The sequence below is a fragment of the Arvicanthis niloticus genome, chromosome X (genome assembly GCF_011762505.2).
Source record: "Arvicanthis niloticus isolate mArvNil1 chromosome X, mArvNil1.pat.X, whole genome shotgun sequence".
In the NCBI taxonomy this organism is placed as follows: domain Eukaryota; kingdom Metazoa; phylum Chordata; class Mammalia; order Rodentia; family Muridae; genus Arvicanthis; species Arvicanthis niloticus.
Window position 1 is genome coordinate 11,368,614 of NC_047679.1, and position 27,704 is coordinate 11,396,317.

The following is a 27,704-nucleotide window of genomic DNA, read 5'->3' on the forward strand; positions in this document are numbered from 1 at the left end:
AAAGGAAGCCCGCTGAGGCATGGGGGAGGGGGAATAATACTGTTCTGAGAAAACCTGAGGGCCAGCCAGCCTTCTCAAGCTGGGCTTTACAAACCCTAGGAGGGGTATGGACAGAGAGAGGTGTTAACAGACCTGAGGAACAAACAACAAAAAAGAATTTAGCCATTTCATCCTCCAACTTCTAAAACCAGAGTTGGGCAAGGACCACCTCTGGTCACTGTCACTGAACTAGTCTAACTAATTACCGATTGTTTATTTCATCAGATCATCACAAGAATGAATGAGCATTAAGGTTGAGAGTGGAAATTCAGACCCAGTCAGCCCTGGCCTCTGGCTCACACACAGTCTTTAATCAGCCCCAGGCTGAATGCAAACATGGCAGGTGGGAGGAGGGGCTTGTTTCAGTCCATTTGGTTCTGAAGCTTTATGATTTTTAATAAAAGTGTCCCACTGTGTAGCCCAGCTCACCTGCAACTACAGTCTGTAGACAAGGCTGGCCTGAATCTCAGAAAGATCCACCTGCCTCTGCCCTCCTCAGTGCTGGGATCAAATACATGACCCAGTTGTAGAGTTATTTGTTGTTGGTTTTGTTCTTTTAAGAAACTATCTTGGTTATGTGGCTCAGATTAGTGTCAAGCCACTGGGCTCTAGAGAGTCTAGTCTCTGCCATCAGTCTCAAGACTGCACTCAACAAGAAGTTAACTTAATAAACAGAAGATCAAAGATGAACCCCAGCTTACAGACAGCACCTACTGGAGAACAAGCAGAGCTCAGGTCAAGCCAAACCCTGTGCTTCCCAGAGGCCCATCCAACCCTGTCCCACACAGAATAGAGTTGCTCAGGGAAACTGACATTTGGTTTTATTGTGCCAAGGACATTACAGATGGTGGATCTTGTCAACACCTGCAGTGCACTGGTGCCCCAACTGCTGAGGCTGTTCCCACTCCCTAAATTCAAATCTTGGGTAGTGGCCATGATTTCCGAAGATACTCCATCTCAAGACTCCAAACACACTAGTGGTGGTGGAAGGCAAAGCAATGCAGCAAGGTCAGGGTCTCACTGTCCAAGGCCCGTCTGCCATCTGCAACTCCTGCCACTTCCCTCTGGCTCATATCCTTGGCCCTTCCCAGGAACTAGGGGCCAAAAAGACAGCAGAAATCCATCTCTTTCCTGCTCTCTATGTCCCATGGCCAGCCTGCCTAGCTCCAGAGATGCCATCCTCACAGGGCCAACGTTGTTTTTGATTTGTTGATTTTGTGAGATAAAGCACATTTTAATCAAGAAAAATTTAAAACTGAAGGCTCAGATTCTTCGAGTACTAAAAAGGAAAATTCCCCACTTCCACTTTTCCTGTCATCATTGTTGGGAAGGGGTGACAAGTTTATCTGATCTTTAAGGAAAGGCGAGCAGAAGACTTCCTTCGTCTGAATGTCTCTCTTCTGGGGCTGCCTGGCTGCCAGCTGGTCTGTCTCTGTGGGCCTCTTGCCTACCTTCCGCACCCTTTCCAGAGTCCCCTGTGGAATGCTGAGATGGTTGGTGCTGTGCAGGGGGCAACAGGGCACATCAGCTGGCAGAGACCAATGGTGGTGGCAGGGATGAGATGGATGGAGCGCATGGGTGGGCCAGCCAGAGGGAAGTGGAAAAGAAGGAAAAGAGGAAACAAAGGAAGGAAGCCAAGAGGGAAGAAAGCCAAAGAAGTTTGGGTGGCATCAAAGGGCAGGAGTGGGGGATCGGGGATGGTGTCCAGTCCCTGGGTCTCCATCAACTCTTGTCTGGGGGTGGGTCTCTGTGCACTTTGTTTTTCTTCATACTGTCTAGGTATTCCTGTTGGGACACTGCCAGCACCGATGCTAGGATCTCATCATCATCCCAATCATTCAGACCTGCTGGGCAGGAGAGAGAAGAGGACAATGATGATGGGGGGGCCTCAGGCCACTTCTCCTTTTTTCTGTCTGACCCCTGGCTCTGGAAAAGTCCATCCAGGTCCCAGTCACTCATTGACTCCCTGAACTCTGTGAAGCCCCACTAGACCCACTGTGGAGAAAACCTTTAGGGCCTGAAATTTTCCCTCATGCCTCTGACCTGGAGATGGCCAGGGGCTTCAAAAATCCTCCAGGCTCTCCCAACTTCCAGCTGGCCCATCCCCTAAGGAGGCTTACCAAAGGCAGAGGGGGACATCTGCTGGATGAGGGCCCGGCACTCCAGAGCAGGGTAGAGGGACACAAGAGGAGAGGTGGCCCGATCAGCCCCTGCTGAGAACTGACTGCTTGTACCTGAGGCAGATGAACAATCAGAGGTAGGGCCCACCAAGCAGAGCCTCTTAGCCCAAACAGGCACCCTGAAAGCAAGTCACTGACCTGGTGCACAGGGTGAAGGAGGTTTGGCAAGAGCTAACACAGTGCCTGGGGAAGGGGGCTTAATGCCTAGCTCGGCATGCAGTTCAGGGTGCTCAGGTGACGAGGCTGAACTTCGTTGCCGTGGGGACCGACTAGTCCATTCCTCCAGGCCACTGGAGGCTGCTGCTGTGGCTGAACTGCATGTGGCACTGGCTTTCCGGGGCTGCAGTAGGGAAGGAAAAGGTGATAAGGACCTACACCAGCTATGACCCTCCTGTGCCACAGCGTTTATACCCTTTCGAGAGTCCTGGCTACAGCACAGCTTTAATGTAGCACAATGGACTATAGGGAAAGCTGCTTAGCCACTCTCATATCCTTGCAGGCATCTGACAAAGTCCTATTCTTTTAAGAGATCCTGATTCCATACCACAACCACAGTGCCCTCACCTGTCACCCTTGGGAGCTTCTTCCTCACTGATTTCCTGCTTCAACCCTGCTTTCTCCCTTAGATTCACTCTATAATCAGTCAGGGTGATCCTGTCAAGTCCTAACTCTTTTTCAAGTCCTTTTTCTGTTCACAGCCCTCCCATGGTTTCTGCCTCAAGAACAAAAGCAAAGTCCTCTCCAGAATTCACAAGCCAGTATCCAACCTAGCCACACTATAATCCCCTTTCTATGGGCTTCCCTCACCTCATCTGCTGAGGCTTATCCTGACGACTGTTTAATTCTGTGAGTTCAGACCATCTCCACTCAGCCTCACTTATCCCTGTACCAACTGTCCATTTTTCATCCACCATACCTCCAACTAACTTATTCACTATGAGTATTTTATTTCACTTGGGAAAACTCTGAGTAGCCTAAGGATAGGTATTTTGGCCTTCTAGGTTCACAATGTACCCCACTACACTAGAAATAGGAACTCCTGTTTCCTGCTACAGGCCTACAATAAGTACTTGCTGAGCAGATTATTCAGCTCTTGTAACCATTTAATCATTCCAAACCCCTCTGTGTTTCCCCAAATGCCTGCCTCCCTGTTTCCTACCCTAACAATACAACTGACTAGACAACCCCCTCCTCTCCTGGTCTTGTACAAGCAGAGTCACAGGCCTGACAAATGCTGTATCTGCCTCAACAGACGGGATCACTGAAGATAGTGAAGGAAAGGCTTTACATCCTCAGTACAGAACATAGCATGCAAAGGGATTCCAAAAAAGCTGGTATCTTTGTAGCTATCCATTGTTCCTTTGTGCTACCAGCACTGGTGGCTGCTCTCTTCATTTCTTAAGAGCTGCTCTCCTTCACTCCTTAAAATCAAGTGTTGAGAGTTCCAAGGTACGATGCCAAGACTAAAGATGAGATGAGTTATAGACTGGACTGGGAGCTTCCCTCTCTCCCAGATGTCAAAATGTCTTATTTTATCCCTGTTAATTAGGGGCCAAAAGATAAGAAGTAACAGGTCTTGGTCAGGCCAATGACAGAGACCATGACCCACCTGGCTGGGTCCCCGGACCTGGCGGGCCTGTTTCTCTTGATCCCTCAGCCACTGCAGGTAAGATTCTCGAGCCACCTGCTCCTCTATGGCCTCATTTGTGGCCTCCCAGTCTGTAGCCCGTTTCTTGTCTTCCAGCATTTGCTGTTCAATCCATGACTCTTCTGAGGTCTTTATGGCATTCTTCATCAGGGACTGCTCTGCAAACTGCCAGGGGGGGAGAGGAACAGGGATGTGCGGTGATGTTCTGAACCTAGGTAAGAGCCTGAATGGGCTCAGGAAAGCAGGCCTACAGGCCTTTGCCAAGACAACACAGAAGTTATTTGTACAAAGTACTCCTTGCAGATTGTGTATAGATCCATCCATAACTGAAGAAAGCAGGCTTAGATATAAGACCTGGCATTCTGAAACTCCTATGGTCAGAAATACTGGCCCAAACCCAAGACACCTCAAGTGAAGCATAAAGTCTGGAGATAAGAGGGGCTCTTCAGTCTAGCCCTTCATTTAAAGAAGCCTCACCTAGCAATGATTCAATTTCACAATGCTGAAGCCTTTCTCATATATTCTCAGATAAGGCAAAGGAAAAGATGAACAAAAAAGTACAGACATGAAGTGGAGGCAGGGATCAAGCATATATGAGGCTGGGTATGGCTATGTGAAGGAATGAAGGGTCAGTATTGGTATCATGTGGGTGCTAGGACACTGTATGAGAAAACATCACATCAAGTTGTAAGACACTACAGCATTATTTGTTTGTTTTCTGAGGGTCATGGCGTGGTCTAACCTTGAACTCACTATGAAGGCCAAACTGGCCTGGAATTCCTGGCAATCTTCCTGCTTCAGCCTCACAAGTACTGGGATTACAGGCATGAGCTACGGCACCCAGAGAGATGAGGCTAATGAACTAAGAGAGAACATCAAAGTATATTTCAGGGATTAAATGCAAATACTGCTTCATAAAGTTTTGGTTAATGATTTGTTTTTCAAAAATAATGGCTTGGTATGTAGCCCAGGTTAGGTCTGAACCCACAATTCTCTTCCTCTGCCTCAAGAATACTAAAATTACAGGCATGTACCACCATGTCCCTAGCAACATCATTTTCACATACACATATATAACATACATAAATGCATGTATGCTAAACAACATAATTTTCTATCATGGAGCACACCAGAGGAAATATATGTATAAAACGGTTAGATCAAGCCAATTTAAAAATAGGGCCAGCTCAGTGATAACAAGTGCATACACAAAAACATGGGTTCAATTCCTAGCACTACAAAATGACAAAAATGAAAAGTAGGTAAGCAACCTAACTGCACAAGTAAAGTTATAAATAATAATAATGGACACAGGCAAAAGATACTCAGGCTGGGGACAAAGCTCAGTGGTATGGAATTAAAATAATGTCCAACACATTCAACAATCAAGTAAACTTAAAAAAAAAAAAAAAACCACTGATAATGGCTAAAATTCAAAAAAGTAGAAAGATGAATTGCTGGGAAAGAAGTAGAACGGAACTTTCATTCATTGTGATGGCGACTGGAACAAATCAGGCCACTTCATACAATAGTCTAGCAGTTGCTTATAAATCACAGCATGATTTTATAATTCTGAAATCTTGCTTCCAGATATTAATACAACTAATTATAAAATTTAAGTTCCAACAAAAACCTGAACACTGCAGTTTACAGAAGCTTTGTTCATAACCATCAAAACCTGGAAGCAAGCAAGGATATCTTTCAAATAGGTGAATGATTAAACCAACAGTGTGCCTCCACAAATGGAACAGTGATAAGAGAGAATAGCTAACAAGCCATGAAAAAACATGGAAGAACCTTAATGCATATTGCTACCTGAAAGCAGCATTTTAAAAAGCCTACATACTTATGATTGCAATTACTTGACTTTCTGAAATAGGCAAAAGCAATGGTTGCAAGGAGAAAGTGAGGAGCCCTCAGGGGCTGAAACTAGCAGAATGAATAGGTGCCTAAGATAGATGCAAGGTTATTGTTATACATCTGCCAAAGCCCAAGGAACTTTACAAAACAAAGACTAATCCTTAATGTATGCTAATCGCTTTTTAAAGATTAGTTAATAAGTAAGGCTCCCAGGGACAAAACCACCTAAACAAGTTACAAATGTATGCGAAGACAAGCAGGTGGTGGCCTCAGGCACTTAGAAAATGAATAGAATCAGTAACACTAAAGGTAAAAAGAACTGTGGATACCACCGGACTCCAGGGGGTCCAGTTAATGAGTCTGCCCCAGCTTATACATGTATATGTAAATAGCAGTCATGCAAATGACTGCTAGGTGGTGGTCAAAGTTTTCTAAACTTTAAAGTGAAAATTTACTCAGGAAAAGGGAAATTTACTCAAGAAAAAGGCCAGAATGAGGCAAATGGTCAAGGAATTTTAACTAGAGACAGCAGCAATAACCCTAAGCTTACATTTACATAAATTCAGGGAGACAGACATAATTCCCATTCCTTAAGTGTCATTTCCTTTCTAACAATACAGCAGTCAACAGGTGGGAATCTTCCTCAGACTTATGCCAGAGGATTAACATCAACAGTCATTCATGATCATATTCCTAATACAAACTCTTTGACATCTCTGTGCTCTTCTGCCCAAACCCAAAATCCAGAGTAAAATCACGAGAACAACACTGAAAAAAGAATTTCTCTGCAATACTTTTGAACAGTTCAGATTTTTGAGGTCATCAATACAAGAGGAAGGAATGAGGTAGCAACTTCAGGTTAATAGCAATGTATCTGTTCATACATGGTAGCAAATGTACCACATTCACACATAGTTCTCTGTGCCTGGAGAAGAGACTAGATGGAAACTGTATACTGAGAAAACTATTCTGAAGGTTGGCAAGATAGCTCAGGGCGCTTGTGCCAAGCCTGATGAACAAGGAGAACTGAGTTGTTTATAGACCTCCACACACCCCTCCCCAAAATAAATAAACGTGAATTTTGAACAATTAAGTCTATTAATTAGAGAAACTTTTAAACATTCAGATTTTTAAAGAAAAAGGAAATAAATAGTCAAGCCAGTTTAGTTACAGATGACTCTTAAATGATTATATATATATAATTTTTTGTTTTTTCGAGACAGGGTTTCTCTGTGTAGTCCTGGCTGTCCTGGAACTCACTCTGTAGACCAGGCTGGGCTGGAACTCAGAAATCCACCTGCCTCTGCCTCCCAAGTGCTGGGATTAAAGGCGTGTGCCACCACTGCCCGGCTTAAATGATATTAAGTAGGAAAAAAATTCATTCTGGAATAGCTATATACACACAGCTTAATTCCCATTGTATGGCATTCAGGAAAGGCAAAACTGTGGAGAGGGTCATCAGATCAAAACAAAAACAGTCAAATTCTTTAGAATTTGTTAAAGTCACAAGAAGTCAAAGGGGACAATTAAATGTGAGGCAGAATCCTGGAAAAGGTTCACTAAGAAGAAACTGAAGAAATGTGTTCTTAATGGATCCATACTAATTTGTAAATGACAACAAACATATTATGTTCATGTTAATCATAGCAGGGCATATGGAAATGCTAATATTCTCCTAATTATTCTGCAAATCTAAAACATTTCTAAAATTTAGTAAAAAAAAAAAAAAAAAAGAAAGGAGCCCCCCCCCAGGGTTCCAGGGTATGTTGATGTTGTTTCTTAAGATGAGGCAGGACCACCTTCTGTTTGTAGGAAGTGAAACCTGAATAGAAGACTTCAAAACCCCCAGGAGGGGGTGAAGAGAAGATAGAGAAGAGGGAGGAGAGGGGGTGGGGAGGAGAGGAAGTGGGGTGAGGAGTAGGGGAAAGAGCCTAGGAGGAAGGAAAGAGGGAGGATCCCAGGACATGATGAAAGGAGGGAGGATGGAGCAGGGAAGATGAGAGGAGAGAGACTGTGAGACTATGAGAATGAATGATTATCTGCCAGTGGATGCTGGGCAAATGAACTGCAATCTTCTGACACCTATTTGGTCTTGTGCCTGTGGGAAGTACTTTCAGTATAGGCCCAAGCTATACAATCTGCCAATAGGGTCCATTCCAGTAAGCTATGGGTTAGGGCTACATTCCAAGTTTGTGACCCCAATTGTAACTGCTCTGGAGTTGGAGAAGATCTGTGTGGAAGCTTAGATATCCAGTCCAAGGCCTAGCCTACAGTTTCAAATTGAGTTCTATATCCTAAAAGGCCACTCTCAACAAGCATAACATGAATGAGCCAGCTCATGGACAGGCAAGTCAAAAACCACAGAATGAGTTCTGATCAAGAGTAACTCACTAAAATCTTATATAGAGGTGAAACTTCAGGAGAGACATTTTATGGGATAAGGGCCAATGATCCATATCTAGTGAATACCTGGGGCACAGGGACCCACTTACCCCTGGTTTAAATGATGGTAGGCCCAGCCCCACACCAATAGTGGCCTTGTTAGGATTCACCACTGAATTATAGTGGATATTCCGGTGGTAGCTGACGCGGATGGGCTCATCTTCATTTTGATGGATCCCATGGAATGTGTTAATAGGTTCTGCAGGGAAAGAGAAGGAGGGAGCATCCACAGGGGGCCCGGTATGGTTGGCTCTGATGAGGAACCATTAGTCAGTCCCTCACCTACCCACTACAGAAGTACCTGTGCTATATTGATACACCTCCACAGGACGGTTGTACATCTCTGCCATAGCCTGCATCTCAATGTGGTTGCCATGGCAGTTGTTTTTCCGCTTCCGATTGATATAGGTGGTGAAGTCTTCTGTGACATAGTTGGAAAAGTAATCGGCATTCTTCATCTGTGGAATAGATTGGAAAATTAAGGTTTGTGTGCAACGGGGATCCCCTACCCTCCTGCTGCCCCAAGGCCTCCCCTGGATCTCACCAGATAGTCCATGCAATGCTTTCGCACAACCTCATGCATGTCCTGGTCTCCATACACCTGGTCAGCTGGGGATGTAGGGATAAAACAAAGGAGAGGATGGGGTCAGACCTGTCACCACCAGAGCTCTGAGTCACAGAGTCACAGAACATCATTAGGGAGAAGATGGGCTGAAGGACTAGGGAAAGTCCCTTTTCTACACCAAGGCCCAGAGACTTCATTTGTGTTGTAATGGAGTGGTGGTAAATAACAAGCAAGGGCTGAAAACATGCTGAACATGCACACATCAGCCAGGTGTAGTGGTACATGTTTATCATCCCAGCCCTCCGGATGTGGAAGTAGGATGACCGGAAGATTATCTTCATCTATCTCCAGCTATGATGAGTTCAAGGTCAGGCTAGGCTACATGAGACCCTGTCTAAAAAAAAAAAAAACAAGTAGCAAAGTTGAACAATCTTGAAGAGTAAAAAAATATAGGGTATACAGGTAAGAGTAGCGGAGTCAAGGGCCAGCAAGATGGTCAGTGGATAAAGGCACTGGCGTTCAATCCCCAATTCCCACAGTTGAAGGAGAGAACCAAATTGCTCCCTTAAGTTGTCCTGTGTGGCCATCCCGATCTCCATGTCCACTAATAAAAATGAAATAACAAAAAGTTTTTAAGTTGGGCACAGTGGTGCATGCCTTTAATCCCAGCACTCTGGAGGCCAGCCTGGTCTACAAAGTGAGCTCCAGGACATCTAGGGATAAACAGAAACCCTGTCTCTGTGGGGAAAAAAGGGGGGCAGTATATACCTTGATTATAGGCTGAGTCAAGAGAATTGCCAAATTCAAAGCCTAGATCACATGAGATCTAATGAGACTCTGTTTCAAACCAAACCAAACCCTATATTCAATACCTACCACCACAAAAAAAAAAAAAAATAGAATCTTTTTTTTTTTTTTTTTTTTTTTTTGAGACAGGGTCTCAGTATGTAGCTCTGACTGGTCTGGTATATGTAGACTAGGATCGCCTTAATCTCACAAAATTCTGCCAGCCTCTGCCTTCTGAGTGATGGGATTAAAGGCATAAGCTACCACCATGATTTGAATATTTTCTTTCCTTTCCCTCAGAGATCTACCAGTCTCTGTCTCCTAGTGCTTGGGTTGAAGAGGTGCGCCACCTCACGTGGCTATGATTAGAATCTTAAAAACTGAAGGGAAGGAAGGAAAACACTAGTTCTGCCAAATAGTAACTAGTGAGGTAACTAGCCAGAGACAATTGACCCTCTGGGCTTCCTATGCCTCCTCTGTGAAGTGGAAACCAAACAGGTGGGACCCGACAGGTTTCTTGTGGACAATGTGCACAGTATGTGTAAAGTGGTAGAACCCCTCTATCATCCAATTCAAAGGTGTACACAGACTGATTACACAAAGCCTCCACTGAAGATAAGGGGCAGCTCAGGACCTGATATAGTAAAAGAAACTGAGTACAGTCTGCTGAGCAGTCATATAGGCCGAGGCACAGGAAGCAGGAGTCTCTTAATTAATGTGGGCCCGAAGATTAAGCAAACCTGACTTTCACTGGCTGCCTTGAAAAGGGAATTTCCCTGTGTTTCCCCAGAGATACACTGCTCTAACAGGATCCCCCTGGGGCACAGGGGCAGGGGATGCTAGGAATGGGAATGTGCCCACCAAAGCAAGCCTGCCAGTCTACTTCTCTGAAGACTTGCCAGAAGGTCTTCACTGCCCAGTGATTCCCTCCATAAGGGTTCTGTGTGGTACAGCAATCAAAGGCTGCACTGAGATAGAAAGTGGGCAGCTCCAGCCTCAAGTCATCCCAGAGGTGACGATACCTGAGGGGTGGAGAAGGGGCTGTGAAGGCAGGAAGGGGTAGCCCCTTCACCAATGTAAACAAGGATGTGGCTTTTGTGGCCACACTCCCCCCCCCCAAGTACTTCCAGTAAGTCACATGTCCTGCATACAAGCTGGGGGTGGGATGGGGGGGGGGGGCTGCTGCTGCCTTTCTTAGAAGCCAGGACCACAGAGGCTGCTGTGGCTGCTGGAGGAGCTATTTTTGTAGGCTCAGCTTGGAGGCAGTGCAGTCTGCAGCTGCCATAAACAGGAACTAAGATGGGAGTGAAAAGGTTAAATAGAGGTGGGTTATCAGGCTTGGTGAGCTGGGCTGAGATAATGGGAAACATGTATCTCCTACAGAAGGTAACTAACTTAGAGGCCTGGGATTTCAGAGCTAGATGCCAGATTTGGGAAAGGGGGATCCTTTATCTTGCCTTTGTCTGGTAAAAGTCCGTACCACCTCTTAAGTGTGTGGAACTGGACAAGGCCTTTCATCTCTGAGTTGAAATGCCCTCATCCATAAAGTAGGGACAGTAACTCTTCTCCACTTAAAATGGTCTTGTAGTAAAGACTATAGAGGAGGGATAGAAATATATCTCTATGAGAGAATATGGCATGCTAATTAAGTTCAATCTTCAGTATGAGGATGGGACTACAAGACCTCAAGTACCTAAAGTATAAACAGTAGTCAGAAACAGAAACTCTAGGCCAGGAATGCTGGCACATGTCTTTATTCTCCGCACTCAGAAGGCAGAGGCAGTGGGATTTTTGTGAGTTCAAGACTAGCCTAGTCTACATAGAGAGTTCCAGGACAGGGACAGTTAGAGCTATATAGAGACCCTGTCTCAAACACAACACAACAAACAAACAAAAACAGACACTCCATTTGTCATAAGGACAGCAACTCCTATCATACTGCTAACCAGAGTGCTGAGAAAATTGCTTCTTAAGCCCTTCCTCATTTCTGTTGCACTTCCTCCACCAGAGGAAAGCCCCAAATGCAGGAGGGCTACCCCTATTACAAGCACTGCTAGTTCTCCTTACAGAATTCAATGGTCCAAATGTTGACCTGCACCTTTGTTTAAAACTCTGACAACCAAATTTCTATCAAAGTAATAATACTGACTTTTTATGTTGGGTCCTTGGGTACAGGCAAATTATATAGTATTTATAGGCTCTTCCCAGATTCTATTAAAAAAAAAAAAACCTGGCACTCATTAGAAGCTGTTCCTTATTATTTATTTATTTATTTATTTTTTAGTTTTAGACACTTGGCTAAATTGTACTCAATTATAGCCCAGGCTATAATTAATATGTACTCAATAGTACTCAATATGTAGCCCAGGCTGGCCTCAACCTCACAACAATCCTCCTCCTTTACTCTTCCAAGTGTAGGGGTTAGAGGTGTACAACACCATGCCCAGCTTATACCTTAATCATTAACATGAAGTAAAATACAAATCTCATCTGGTCGGTGGTGGTATGCACCACCTGTACCAGCACTTGGGTGGCAGAGGTGGGTTCAAGGCCAGACTGGTCTATAGAGTGAGTTCTAAGACATCTAGGGCTCACAAAAAATCCTGTCTCATAAAACAATAATAATAATAATAATAATAATAATAATAATAATAATAATAAATGAATCTCTAGATCAAGGAAATACAAACAGTACTTTCCCACCAAGAGAAAAAAAAACCTCAATGTAATAAAGCATATGAATTAGCTTTTCTAATTTTCCTACCCCTGTCACTTCAGTCCTTAGGAAAATTCCTCTTCCTCCCAGGTTAGCATGTGGGGGCCGGGATGCACTTCCTTTGGGGGGGGGCGGACAAGGTGGGAGAAAGGGTGGCCCACTAGACCCACAAATACAGGGGGAATTCAGAGAAAATGTTTTGAAAGAAACTGAAACTCCTCCTCTTGCTAACACTGCATTTGACCATATGCACCTGTTTTTTCCAGGGTCCAGCTGGAAGGGGATCCCCCGCTAGATCCCACCTCTGTTCTCTTTCTAAGTAGGGCTCACAAATTCTCAGCACAACACTATCATTAGTTTTACTAGACTTTTAAAACAACTCATTTGATCCTCACCCAAGAACAAAGTTATATGTGCTAGGGGGTAGGGGGAGGCACTAATACAGAAGTATCACAGCTGGCCTAGGATTACGTACTTCTCACATATTTAGAGCCAAAGATAGAAAGGAGGCAATAGGGGGTCCCAAGTGACATTGCCCCACAGTGACCTAGGGCTAGGCCTGATCCTGTCTACTTCAGTTTCCCTGCTAATCCACAAGGAATTAGTTGGAACAAGGGAAAGGCCTGGGACAGAGCAGAGATAACAAATATCTGGCTGCACACTTCCCTAGATTCAACATCAACATTCTTCCCCATGCACAACACTACTTTGCTTTCCCTGAACATACAAAGATACGGAGGAAGGGCATCTATGTGCCTACATACAGTCATCAGGGCCTACAAAAGACTGAAACCTCTGAGACTAAATACCCACATGACCAATTCCATAACAGAGAACCACAGTGAATACATGCCCTTGTCACCAATCAGGAAAGATTGGACACTAGACAAGAAGCTGTGCATACCTAGGAATGGATACTACTTCCTTCCCAACCTTTGCTAGGGATCGGTGGGAGAGGAATGACCAACACTTCTAGCAAACTTGTTTCATCCTTCTCTGCTGTATGGGGAAGCCCTCCCTCCTTAGGCTCCCTAAAATGTAACCTGTGTTTTCCCATGCTTATAAGAAGTAAGATAGAGATTACTTTTTCCCCTTTTCCCCTTACAAAGATTAGTTACTGTATATGAATGAGTTTTGCCTACATGTACATGTGTGCTGCATGCATACATACCTGATGCCTACAAACAGGAGAGGGCATTGGGTCCTCTGGAACTAGCATTACGAAAAGTTGTGAGCCACTGTGAGTACTGGGAACCCAACCTGGGGTCCTCTGGAAGAGCAGCAAGTGCTCTTAACCACTGAGCTCTCTCCAGCTCCACTTCTTTTCTTTTTTATTACTTACTTTTACATTTATCTATTTTGCACATCTGCATGCCCCAGCACACGTATAGGCCAGAGGACAACCTGTGAGAGTCTGTTCTTTCCTCCCATCACTTGAGTCCTAAGGACTGAACTCAGGTTGCCAGGCTCAGCAATAAGCACTTTTACTGGCTGAACCATTTATTTCCCTCTACTGGCTCAAGTCCACATTATCTCTAAAGGGCTATAAATGACAAGGTTTCTCTTGCTTTGGAGGGACCTGGGAACCATCTACTCCTCAGGTTGCTACCTGACTGTTTCCCTACCATTAAGTTCTGCTAAAGACAGAAAGGAAAACTTCAGGGCTATGCAGATGGCCCAAGAGGTAAAGGCACCTGCTGCCAAGACTGACAACCAGAGAATTCCATCCCTAGAACCTACAGAATGGAAGGAGGAAGGAGAGAACAGACTCCTATAAGTTCTTCTCTGACCTCCATATACACACACTATGGTGCATGCATGCACACACATACATGCTTAATAAAGGAAGGAAGCTTAACTTTTGTGGAGAACCTAAAACCAAGCACACAAATGTGGTAGACAGACAGAGCTACAAAGGCAACAGCAACCTAGTCTGCTCTCCACTGAACTCATGCTCTTGTGGGAACCCTGGCCTCAGTGAGGAAGCAGCCGCCAGGAAAAAGTCCTACTCACTTATCAAGTAGCCATGGTATGACAAGGTATATATACCCAACTGTTCCACTGGGCACACATATGGGGAAGACACATGACCTCAGACCTCTGGGCGATTCCCTGTCCCACTCTCCTACCAATCTGAGATATAAGTTTTTCTGTTTGAGGATTCCCCTGGCAAAATGGAAAACACAAATGATCCTGAGCAAAGAGAGGTCAAAGAAGGCAGGTGTACAGGAAATAAAACATAGGACTTTACTATATCTTAATACAATCTCAGACACTGTTATTCTGACATTGGCTGGCTGACCTAGATAAGACAGGGTCCTCCTGGCTTTCTCTTGAGGCCTCAGTTTCTATTTTATAAAGCTGACAAATCTAAGGTTGAGTGGTGGTACACACCTTTAATCCCAGCATTCTAAAGGCAGAGCCAGGAAGATCTCTGAGTTGGAGGTTAGTCTCACCTACAGAACGAGTTTTACAGTCCAAGTTCTACAGAGTGGGTTCTAGAATAGCCAGGGCCACACACCCACACCCACACCCACACACCCCCCCACACACACACAAACCCCTGTCACAAACAAAATCTGTCAAATAAGAAAGCACAGTGGCAATATGTCTGTAATTCCAATACTCAGGAGGTTAAGACATGAAGATTGTCACAAGTTCAAGGTGCAAGGGCACCTGGTCTACCTAGAGAGTTCCTAGAGTAAGACCCTATCTCAAAAACCAAACAACAATAAAAAGCAAAATTTTAAAAATGATCTAAGAGCTATCCTTTCCAGTACTGATGATCTGTTTCAAGACCAAAACAACCAGAAGTGGGCCTGGCTAAGACTTCTGGGCCATAACATAGCCCTAGCTACTCTCTTCCGAAGCCCATGTAGATACAATGTGGCTTCTACTTGGCCCAAAGGCCAGCACCATTGCCATGGCCAGAGCTAGACATTTCTGCTGAGTTAAAGTCAAATGGAGGGAAAGGGAGTGAGGCTCATGTTTCTAGGAGGTTATCTGAGCACAGCAGACACTGGGTGGGCCACAGGATATCCACCTCTACCCAAGAGATCACTGATGCTCATAAATCTCTAGGAGGAGGTACCAGGGAGAAATGGGTACAAGCACATTGATACTGATTCAAAAATGCTGTCTGGATGTCAGAGGCAAAACAAAGGACAGAAAACCACCTGTGTAGTAGGACCCTCAACAATGGAAGAATAAATGCTTCTAGCTGGAAGAAGGGAGATTTAGAGAGGTCAAAGAACAGACAAACTAAGAAAGTAGGACAGTGATTCTAATACATGACCCTTTAATACAGTTATGCTACTTTACAACTGTAATTTTGCTGTTATTAATTGTAATATAAATATCTGTTTTCTGATGGTCTTAGGCAAAAATGATTGTATGACCCCAAAGGGGGTTGCAAACCACAGGTTAAAAACCACTGAGCTAGGGACTCCTAGGGTCATCCTTTGTGCAAACTCTACCACTGTCACTTCTCCTTCAATACTTGGCAGTGCTGAGCATCAAATCCAGGGTCCCCTGAATGCTAGACAAGAGCTCCACTACTGAGCTATACTTTCTGCCCTTCTTTTCAGAGTGTCAACTGACTCTATTTTGTGGCATAATGGTCCAAGAATTTCAGGAGGGCCTAAAGCACCCAGCTGGAAGTGTAGCACACAGCAGGGTCAGACAAACAACAAAGTATAATGTATGTGTGCAGCCCACTCAATTCTAGCTCTCAGTTACATGCTCCCTCTATTAGTCAATACATGGTAAAAAGTTAATGCTTTCAGGCCTTTGTAGAAAGAGTGAGGTGATGGCCATCTGTCCCTGTATAAGCTAGGCTAGAAACAGGGGGACAGCGGAAAGCCTGGGGACAAAGTCCCCTTGCCCAGCACGTATTGTGTACTCTGCACCAGGGAAACCTCTAGAGGAGGCCTAGAGACCAGGGGCCACGTACTTCAGGGGAGAGCCCATAGGACTTGAGGTTTTACAGAGAAAAGCTGAGGGCAGCCCAGTCAGGGGAAATGTGTAGCCATAGTGCTGATAAGGAAAGGCCTTAAACCTGCTGTGGTCAGCTCTTCCTGTATGCTTGGGCCCCTTACTGGAAGGCCCCAATGGGGGGGGGGGGTGGTAGCTAAATAGACACACGCATACAAAAACTGCTCTTGATGTGGGTTACTATTCACACCAGGTGCTCAATAGCTCCAACCTGCCTCAGTGAACATCTGAGCCCAGATGTCCAACAGCAATCTTGCTTCTTCTAACATCCATCCTGAGGTTAATATGGACCCCAGAAACTAATAGGTCCTTATCATTTCATTCTCTGCTTTCTTTTTATCTCTAAAATACTCCAAACCCAGGTCTTTCTCTAGTAAATATCCCAGGGAGAACATGATTTCAAGCCAGATGGGTATAAGAGTTGGGATTTTTCCTCAAAACAACAGAAACCATTACCTGAATAGCTTCTGCTTGGTAGAAGGGGCAAGTGGCCCTTCATCCTACCCATTCCACAAATATTTCTAGCTCTGAGAAACAACTGAGAAGAGCTGACAGGCTTTACTAGTGCTACTGTTCCATGACGACCTTCTATGTATCAAACATTAAAGGGATTTACTAAAATAAATCAAACCATAACAAAACATCAAAACCATCACAACAGTGGAGTCCTAATTTAACTCATTCTTCAACTAATGAAAGAGGGTCCAGAAGGAAGAGTCACTTGCTCAGGAGTGGTACCTGAACCAACCAGCTTATAACAAACACTCGAGTCAGCCAGAATCCAAGAACAGACCATCATTTCATGGATAGGGAAACAGCCTAACACATAACAGTTATAAGCTGGGACTAGAACTAAAAGCCACATCTTCTGATTCCCAGTTCAAAGATGTCAGGGAACAATTTTCCTTCGAAGTTAGCAGAACCACTGGTGTGGGAGGAGAACAGGCCACACTCTAGTCTCCCTTCATGTCAGTATGGGATTTCACAACTATTTGTTTGGTCAAAGATTCATAGCCACAAGGGACTCAAAGACCTAGCTCAGACTTAGCAGACAGTATCAAGAAATTACTCATTCTAGGCTGGCACAGTAGCATATGCCTTTAACCCCAGCAATTGGGAGGCAGAGGCAAGTGATCTCTGAGAATTTGAGGCGAGCCTGGTTTACATAGAAAGTTCCAGAACAGCCAGGACTAACAGTCTCAAAAAATTTACCAATTCTTAGCTGTGCATAGTGACTTGCACCTATAATTTCAGCTTTTAAGAGGTTGAAGGATTATTCCAAGTTCCAGGCTAGCCTGGGCTAGAGAATGAGAGACTCTGTCTCAGAAAAGAAAAAAAAAATATTGCTAGATATGACAATGGTACTTTGCTTACATTAAAGCAAGAGAAAACAATACAGATGTATCAGTTAAAGACGCAGAGAAATACTTATGAATGAAATGATACTACAGTGTAGTTCATAAAGTAAGGCTACCCATGTGTTAAACACTTTGTGAAGCTACATCACTAAATCCGAAAGGGCTTACTATTATCACTACTTTTGTGCAAATTAAAAGACAAAACTCTAATACAGAAATTTGTAAAGATCTAGATTTTTTTTAAGACAAGACAAATAGAACCTTGGCTGCCATGGAACCTGCAATGTAGACCAGGCTGTCCTTGAACTCAAAGAGATCCAACCTGCTTTTGCCTCCTGAATGCTGGAACTAAAGATGTGCTTCACCATGCCCAATTTCACACACACAAGCATAAACACAGGCACTAAACAGACACCATCCCCAATACACCACACCAGAGAAATCTCTGGGTACAAACTCATATATACCAAAGTGACAATATGATACAGTTAGCCCACATACAAAATCCTGACTCTACATACTTTTGTTTAACCCTGGACAAGTGTCACTCCCCATTTCTGAGACATTTTTCAGTCCCACATTTACCTACACTTGGGGATAATAAAAGGATTTCCACACCAGGTGGTGGTGGAGCACACGCTTAATCCCAGCACTAAGAAGATACAGGCAGGCAGATCTCTGAGTTCAAAACCAGCCTGGTCTACAGAGCAAATTCCAGGACAGCCAGGGAGGGCTCTGCACAGAGAAACAATGACTTGAAAAACAAAACAAAAAAGAAAAACTAACCAACCAACCAACCAACTAGCCACCTAAGTGACTGAATAACTAAGTGGGTTTCCTGGAGTCTTGACAGAGCATTATGTCAATAGTGATGATGTCCCTTTATCACTCCTACTGCTATTATCATTACTCACTTAACACAATCCAAGACTAGAGGCCAAACGTTAGCATGAGCTCAGTGCCTGTTTATCCTAAAATATTAAGCAGTTACCTCTGCCTCAATCCTGTCTCAAGGACTACTACTGACACTACTAGGCCACAGCTCAGAAGCCTTAAGCCCCTCAGCCCTCAGAACTGAGGCAGAGACTCACCTACAGCCCGGAATAGACAGGCACCGTCCTCCTTCATCTGCTTGATGATGAAGCCTTTCTTGTCCCGCAAGGCCTTTTCAAACCAGTGTTCCTGCTGGAGGAAACAGTGGAAGATCAGCAACAGGGAAGCCCATATCCTTCTCCAGGGTCTTGCCTTCAAGTTCCTGAGAGGACTAGATGATTGGCCAAAAGGATACTGGGAAACTCATAGCCCTTCTGACTACTCTGTGGCCACAAAGCAGGAGCCAGGGACCTAGACCTCATAAGTGTCTAGATGGAAGTTTCACCCTGGAAAGATGCTGAAGAGAGTAACTAACTAGAACCCAGATCTTAAGCCTATAAACACGGGAAATTCTAAGATATATTGTGTAAGGCAGAAAATGAGCCAAGTATGATCTCATGTGTCTAAACACACTTATATATACATACTCAAACTATTCTCTACATATGTATACAAACATATGAGAGGAGGAGGCACGCACAAAATTGAAAAAAAAAAAAGTAGACAATAAAATATAATCCCTAGGGGCTGCAGAGATGGTTCAGCAGTAAAGAGACTGCTCTTCCAGAAGTCCTGAGTTCAATTCCCAGCAACCTCATGGTGGCTCACAATCATTTGTAATGGGATCCAATGCCCTCTTCTGATATGTCTGAAGACAGCGATAAATAAATAAATAAGACAAGATAAATAAAATCTTTTATCCCTAAGTATTAATGTTATAAAGATATACAATTCACTGTCCAAAATTCCAAATCTCTAAATGCTTTGAACATCAAGACTTGAAAAAATACAAAAAACTCAAAGTCTTTATCTAATTCATGTCCCATCATAACCTGAATAGAATATACCAAATACCTACTTGAGGGTGAAGGCTCAAACATTTGTATGCAGAAACATTTAGGCACTTGATCATGAGGTGCTGCCTCACCTCTGTTAAAGTATTATATAACACAAGGTATAAACACCAGGAAACTTTGAAATTCTGAATAGTTTCTAAATTTCAAATCACATTTGATTCCAAACTATTTGGTTAATGAACATATACAAACTCATACTTCTAGATTAAAATAATAATAATAACGACCTTGACAGCTTAAAACATTCCCATTTCTAAACGAAGCAGATCTTTCTCAGACCCCTCACGCCCCCTGCTGGCTGCCAGAAACAGACAGCTTGACCTAGCAACACAGCTGCACTACAAAATAGGAAGCCTGTTCCTAGGGGACGTTAACCACCTAGGAACTTATAGGCTTCCTGCTAAAGACCACAAAGGGCCATTTTTGTACCCCAATACAGAAAATGGGTAGAATTCATTTCCTCGGCATAGTGTCTGGAGGTCTAAATCCCTGGTTTTCAACCTAGGCAGCTCCAGTGTTTCCTGGTTGTAGGGAAGCTGCCTAAACACATACCAGTTAACAAAAATGAGATGCATTTGGTCTACTTGACACATCTGCCAAGAGCACAGGAGCTTTGTCAGGACCTAACAAGGCTCTGTAATAGCATATACTGGTGAGGTGGTCACTAAACATAAAAGAGGAAAAGACCAACATAAAGAGATGAACAAGCCAGGCCTGGTTGGGCAAGCCTTTAATTCCAGCACTCAGGAGGCAGAGATGAGGCCAGTCCCCTAAGCCCCCAAAGAGATGATGTACAACAGAGATACTCTCAGAAAATCCTAGGCAAGTATCTAGACAGGATGAAGATGGACAAGGGAAAACCTAGCCAGCCCCACCCTCTGAGCTCACAACATCAGGAAGGAGCAGCGTCATTTGCAGAGATGACAAATACACCTGTAAGCCTTTAATGTGCTTCCCTGGGTAGCACAAACCCATTTGTTTGTGCACAACTTCCAGTAGCCCAGGTGCTCGTCCTGCCCTGGAGGCTGTGCACTGGCACACCAACTAGTTATTCTTAAGTTCATCCTTGCCCACATTGTTAGTCATCTCCCAGAATCACAAGGCCTAGCTCATCAAGGGGTGTCCAGAAGAGAAACTTTTAACCATAACCCCACACCTTAAAAAGGGAGAGTTAAAAGAGGGAGAACAGCATTTTCCCAGGTATAGGAGGAAGACAGAAGAAGGAATAAGAAGAGAAAAGGGGGGCTCCTAATCATCTCACAAAATGAGTCATCCTGGGAAGGACAATGAAGACAGAAAAATGAATCAGACTTGGTCTCCGGTGATAAACTTCAAGGGGAGGGGTAAAGAAAGACACAGTAATGACGTACAGCTTGAGTGGGGCCACAAAACAGATGAATGCTCCCTGGCTTTTGTGAAATAGGAAGAGACCTTACCCTGACATTAAGGCTGGCACTTGAGCAAAGGATCAAGACTTGCTGGATAAGTGGATAAGAAATAAAGTCATTTCTGCCATCAAGCACCAGAGATGCTCAAAGCCTGGCAATGTATACAGGAGAGCAAAGACACAAGCATAACTAGGCAGCTAAGCAGGGTAAAGCTAGAAAGGATGAACTCATATTAGTTGAGTGCTTTGTCCTACGCAGAGTGCCAGATACAAAAGTGACCTCATTTCATTGTCCTCACTGCAAACTAGAGGATGGATCACTAAGCATCCAATGGACTTGGTATCCCTTTGAAAACCTAGGACTCTCTCACTTTGGGAAATGTTTAGGAAGTGCTGGAGGGCTGGAGAATAGTCCAACAATCTGTATATTTATTCTGTATTGGTTGGTGTCTTGACTCAAAAAGATCAAGTCTCAGCCCTGAAGTTTCCATGTTCAACACCAACCCTGGAGCAGAGTCACTCTGTGTGTCTGTCTGTCTCTGTCTCTGTGTCTGTCTCTGTCTCTCTGTCTCTGTTTGTCTCTGTCTCTCTCTCTCTCTCTCTCTCTCTCTCTCTCTCTCTCTCTCTCTCTTCCCCCAGCCCCAATCTCTAAGCCTTATCAAAAGGACTGGACAAAGCTCTCTGACACCATAGTATCAAATCCCAGAAGCTAAGACAGGATCCTGTTTAAAAGTTAGTTTAAAAGCCTAAGAGAAGTTAGAACAGACTATGGAAACACTGATTTAGTTGTCAATGCAGTTCTACCAACTACAAGCCAAGTGATGAACTGCTTTGAACCATAGTATTCCAATCTGTGAAATGGGAATATACACTTCCTAGTAAGTGGGATACTAGGCAGTACTTTAGCCAGTAGAGTGAAGGGGAGGGGGTAAGACAAGGTCTATGCACCACTGGCTGTCTTTGAACTCACTACATAGACCAGGGTGGCCTCAAACTTATAGAGATCTACTTGTCTATAGAGTGCTGGGATTAAAGGAGTACCATATGTTTGCAACTATGTGTTTCCAAAGTGCTATCAAGACAGCTACTTCAGGTAGGAGGAAAGCATGGGAGACCAGTGTATACCTAACCCTGCAGTAGGACATCTCTTAATGACTTCCCATATCCTCCCTCATCTGGATTAGGCTGAATGATGTCCCCCTGAAAATATGAGACCTAATGCCTAGAACCTGTACGTGTTTTAAAAAAGGATTTTGCAGAAGCAACTGAGAACCTTCAGATAGGGAGTCATACTGAAACCCTGAGTGGGGCCTAAGTGCAATCTCAGGTGTGGACGTTAATTTATTTTCAACTTGACTAGACTTGGAACCACTTAAGAGACAACTCTAGATGTGTCTTTTGGGGAGTTTCTGGATAAGTCTAACTTATCACTTGAATGTGGATGACACCACACTCAGGTGTCACAGAAGGTTGGGGTCTCAGGCTGAAGAAAAAGGGGAAAAGGAAAAAGGAAGTTGAGCATCAGTAGTCTTCACTTCTTCCCTGATGCAACATGACCTTACATTCCCACTGCCATGCCTTGCCCACTGTGATGGGACTGTATCCCCCAAATAAATCTCTCAAGTTGCTTTTGTCAGATATTCTGTTACAGCAACAAAAGAAAAGAGATAAAGTTAGGACCCAGAAGTGGGGTCCTTGCTGTGAATACCTGATCACACAATTTGTAGGCATTTGGAGGTGGTTGCAAGAAGAATCTGAAAAGGTTTAGTTCTCTGGGCTAGAGAAGACCTGGAGTGCGAAAGTAGAGCTTAGCAGTTTATTCTAGTAGGAATGTGGAACAACAACATAGACAGAAATGCGAACAATAAAGTCCTGGTTAAAGAGAGCTCAGCTACATAGAAGGAATAGAGGCCATTTGTTTTATATTCTGGCAAAATAATCTGGCTCATTAGATGCACCTGATCATTTGAGTGAGGCTAAATTCAAAAGTAACGGACTAAGTTGCTTGTAGAAAATTTAAAGTCAGCATAACCTCTAGGCTTTAGTTAATAGTTATTACCGTGGTTATTACTTATTGTATTAATCCACTGAGGGCATGCAAACCATCCATGATGTAGGAAATGTACAGTTTGGTGAGAGAAAAAAAAGCATAAACCAGGTTTAAGGGTTTTTTTGTTTGTTTGTTTTTTGTTTTTCAAGACAGGGTTTCTCTGTGTCCTGGAACTCACTCTGTAGACCAGGCTAGCCTCAAACTCAGAAATCCGTCTGCCTCTGCCTCCCAAGTGCTGGAATTAAAGGCATAAGCTGCCCAGCCAGGTTTAAGTTTTAAGTGGGTATTGTGGTTATGTTTATAGTCTTAACAGTTGGGAGGTAGAGACAAGAGGATTAGGAATTCAACGTCAGCCTGAGTTACATAACCTAGTTTGAGGCCACAAATTAAAAAAAAAAAAATAAATAAAGTTACAGATAGAAATACGCAGTTTCACAAAGAAAGGAGCTTGACCAACCTGAAGTTGAAGGTAGTTTGGTTTGGACAAAGTGGGTACAAGTGTAATGAAATTTGCACAATTAAGAAAAACCCTAAACTCTATATTGTGTATATACTGCATTGGGGACAAGACCCTACCTACCCAGGAAAGGCTCCAAGCTATAAAACTGGAAACTCAGCTGAAGAAAATAATGTCTAAAAAACAGAACCTCTAGAGTAAACTGCAGGAAACACTCTAGAAGGAAGAGAAAGGCCACAGCGCCTGTACTCCAAGGGAACTAGGTTCCATTTTGAGCTGGTAGCATCTAACTTGACATCATCCACATCATATAGGTTCTCAGACATCCAGAATTCGACAACAAGGTGATCAGACAGCCTTGTACTAAGGTAATTCGTAGCAGGGTCAGGTTGCCTGCAGTAAGACCCTAAGAGGCCACTTTATGAAGTTATGAAGGTGATGCTTTTTGCAAAGGTAACCTCAAGGGTATTGGAGATGCCAGAATCATCTGCCAAGAAAAGCTTTAGGCCAGTGGTTCTTAATCTTCCCAATGCTGCGACCGTTTAATACTGCTCCTCAGGTTGTGGTGATCCCCAACCATAAGACTATTTTCAGTGTTATTTCCTAACTGTAATTTTGCTACTGTTATGTATCATCATGTAAATATCTGTGTTTTTGATGTGATCCTGTGAAAGGGTTCAGCGCCCAGGTTGAGAGTCTCTGTTTTAGGGGCCGAGTGAAGCTGACTCAAGATAGAGGCTACATATGCTCAAAGCACCAGAGCTGACGAGGGCACAACTACCCAAGCTTATTGGAACGCAGGTGATGCCATAAAAGGCCAGGTGTTGGGCATGGACTGCAGAGCTTAGTGTTTTCCCGGGTGGGCTTCAGTCTTGCTTTCATCTAATCTCTCTTTGCTAATATCCTCATTCCTCTCTTCTGGAATGGGAAGGTTTGCTCAGTGTCATTATAGATTAGATAATGTAACTTGTTTTATTTAATTTTACAGAGGTTCAATTAAGTCTCATTATGCAACCTTGGCTGGCCTAGAACTACTTAGATCTACCTGCGTCTACCTCCCAGGTGCTAGTATTAATGGTATATACTAATGGTATATATTAATGGTATATAAAAGTACAGTTACTTTTCTTGTACAGAGTGAGAAGAGGGAGAAGATTAATACAAACAGGAAACCATACACATACACACAGAGAAAGAAACAGAGATTGGAGTGATGTGGCCACCAGAAACTGATAAAGTCTAGATTCTTTCCCAGCCCTGCTGGAGGATGTTCAGTAACACCTTGATTTTGGCCAAGTGAAACCCATTTTGAACTTTTGACCACCAAAACCGATTATCTGTTGTTTTAAGAAGCCAAACGGTTCATGGTTATTTGTCACAACAAGCACAGGAAATTAATATATCCCCCTGTAGTACTCCTTTGGTATGAGAGCTCTAGGGCTTTGTGGCTGCAAGACTATACACAGCAAGGCTTCCATTCTGTGTGATCCACCTCCCTAGAGAGGGTTAGAATTAAAAGGCAGTAGGGGCCTGGAATCCTCCCTCTCAGCCTGGGAAGTTGCTGACCCAGCCTGTGGGTAAAAGAGCTGCCAATAAAGGGGGAAGGGTCCAGGGAAAGATGGCAACAGCATTGGACAGATGTCTTCTCAGAGCCCATGGCCAAGAGGTGTTTAGTATTCCAGGCCTCACAGCTTTGTCCCAGCAAGCCTGGAGCCAACACCACCCCCTCACCCAAAACACCCAGGAACACTGGCTCTGCTCCAGGGGTAAGAAACACAGGCAATCCATCCAATGAGAAACACAGACATACTGCTTCTCTAAGGACCCACACAAGCATACCAGAATAGAAGAAAAAGAAGCAAGACCTCACCCCCCCCCAAAAATAAACTATTTCTGGGCCACCAGAGGATTAAATCCTCCAAGATCCTATTATTTGGTGATAAAAGCAAATACAGATAAATGCTATACCATAATGTGCTCTGAACACATGCTATCCAAAAAAGACAAAGTTACAAAGGACTACCTTATTGTATGATTCTACCTGTTTCAGAATAGTTCAATCCAGACAAATTAGTAGGTTGCTGGGAGCTGGAAAGGGATGAAGGAATGGGGGGGGGTTGTTAAAAGCTATAAAGGGTTCTTTCTATGATATTAAAAACATTATAAAACTGATGACAGAAATACAATTCTATGGATAGTTTGAAAGCCACTTTTTATTTATACACTTTTTATTTTGGTTATTTTAGACAGGGTCTCAACACCATAGCTCAGGCTGGCCTCAAACTTTTGGCAATCCTCTTGCCTCAACCCCCCAAATGATGGAATTATACTCATGAGCCATCACACCAGAAAATTGTGCACCTGAGTTTCATCACAATAAACAAACATAAAACCACCAAAGAACTTATAACATCTCCCAAGAAGTGCAACACTTGCTGAAACATCACAGCACATCTTCTAAAAGAGAACATTCTAGGTGGGCAGTGGTGGTGCACGCCTTTAATCCCAGCACTTGGGAGGCAGAGGCAGGCGGATTTCTGAGTTCGAGGCCAGCCTGGTCTACAGAGTGAGTTCCAGGCCAGCCAGGGCTACACAGAGAAACCCTGTCTCGAAAAAAAAACAACAACAACAAAAAGAAATTACACCTTTCTTCAGGGCAATAAGTCCAACCACTTTCCTCACCACTACCCATTTAATAGGTAGAAAAACCAAAACCCAAGCAGCGTGTACTATGGTGGTACATGGCTTTAACCCTGGAACTCAACAGTCAGAGGGCAGGTCAGATCTCTGAGTTCCAGGACAGCCAGAGCTACAGAGAAACCCTGTCTTGAAAAACAAACAAGCAAACAAACCCCCAAACAAAAGACCTGGAAAAGGGAACTGACCAAAGACCACACAAAAGTTTAGTATAGAAAAAGGACTCAGATTCATGTTGCCAGGGCAGGGACCATATGCTGCTTCCTTACCAGCCAACCACCCAATTCCAGATGGGCAAGCTTCTAGATGCCAAGAGATGGGTACTGTGGATGGATGAGAAAAAAATATTGTCCTGGGGCAAATTACTCATCCTGAGCAAAGAGAACTAGCCAAGGTGGGCAGGCCTAGATGTTTACACTCTATTAACCCTCATGAATTTTTGACCTAAATGAGAGTTCTACAATCATAAAACAGTTCAACAGTTAACACTGGATTTTGAACTCCAGCCTACCCAGCTCCAAATCCCAAATTCTTTCCACATGTAACTGTGGAACTTGATAGCTGGCTACAACACTGCCACACATCATCCTTAAGCCTTATACCCAAAAGGCTTTGGTCTGCCCATCAAACCTCTATGACTGGAAAAGAAGCAAGGTAGAAAGAGAAGGAACCCAGCTCCTCTTCAAAAGATACCCACTATTCACTATCAAGTTCAGGAATAGGGGCTTTGAAATCCCTTAAACCCAAAGCTAACTGACAACTAAACAGCACATTAGCAAGAGTAAAAGAAAGTCAGGTGCAGAGAACAGAAGCTGTACTAGCTCACTCTGCAAAACATGATGGACTGAGAGGTCACAGAAACACTGATTGTACTGCTAAACCTACATCTTCCACTATCTCAGCATGTTTGCCCCTTTCTCCAAGATTTCTATGAGTTCTCCTGACCTAGGATGCTTATAAGCCATTGTTTTCAGTGGCTAGGCTCTCAGTAAGGTGACCATGCCTGAAAAAAGGAACTCTATGGCATCATTTCCCCAGGACTCCAACCCAAGATACATCCTAAAGGAAACAGTACATATTCGTAGAACTGGAACCAGATTTACCATTCAGACTAATCATCTACTCATCATCCCCTCTGTCTGTACTTAAAGAGCTTCTAGGCTATAAACATCTACAACAGCTGTGGACCAAGACTGGAGGAGCAGGACCAATATTCCTTCTTCTCATCCTCAACTCAAAGTTGGGCCAGGTAAGGCAGGGAGACTGGGAGTAGCTCCTTCTTCCCTTTGTGTCCACAGTAGAACAGAAAGCCTCTCCCCTATCAGAGGGAAGAACAGGTTTCATCAGATCTTATTTTCAAGTTCTTATGAAGATAAATATAAGGGCGGAATTGCAAGGGGTTTAAGAGTATGGCCTTCTGCATCTACACCAACAACATACCTTCTCTTTCCCTGGAATAAAGGCTGCACACCTCTATAAGGGGTAAAGAGACTTTATGAGAACCAGGGATTCATAACTCCTGAACTTAGGCAGTGGTTCTTTCTGTGCACACCTGTAATTGCAGCACTTGGGTGGCA

The 27,704-nt window shown here is 43.8% G+C and overlaps 1 protein-coding gene across 7 annotated transcripts in view; it reads right to left on the reverse strand.

The window, feature by feature from the left end:
- Positions 1-838: 838 nt before the first annotated feature.
- Otud5 (OTU deubiquitinase 5) overlaps positions 839-27,704 on the reverse strand; it is a 30,298-nt gene continuing 3,432 nt past the window's right edge. For 3 of the 7 annotated variants that reach the window (XM_076918530.1, XM_076918533.1, XM_034485076.2), the window contains 8 exons: positions 18,679-18,772; positions 8,714-8,778; positions 8,471-8,627; positions 8,220-8,368; positions 3,829-4,032; positions 2,358-2,559; positions 2,160-2,273; positions 839-1,886 (listed from right to left, as the gene is read on the reverse strand). In XM_076918530.1, the coding sequence (XP_076774645.1) occupies positions 1,762-1,886; positions 2,160-2,273; positions 2,358-2,559; positions 3,829-4,032; positions 8,220-8,368; positions 8,471-8,627; positions 8,714-8,778; positions 18,679-18,772 (1,110 nt within the window). In that variant the 3' untranslated portion in view covers positions 839-1,761. The remainder of the gene's footprint in view (positions 1,887-2,159; positions 2,274-2,357; positions 2,560-3,828; positions 4,033-8,219; positions 8,369-8,470; positions 8,628-8,713; positions 8,779-18,678; positions 18,773-27,704) is intronic. The other 4 variants (XM_076918532.1, XM_076918535.1, XM_076918531.1 and 1 more) reach the window with 2 other exon arrangements.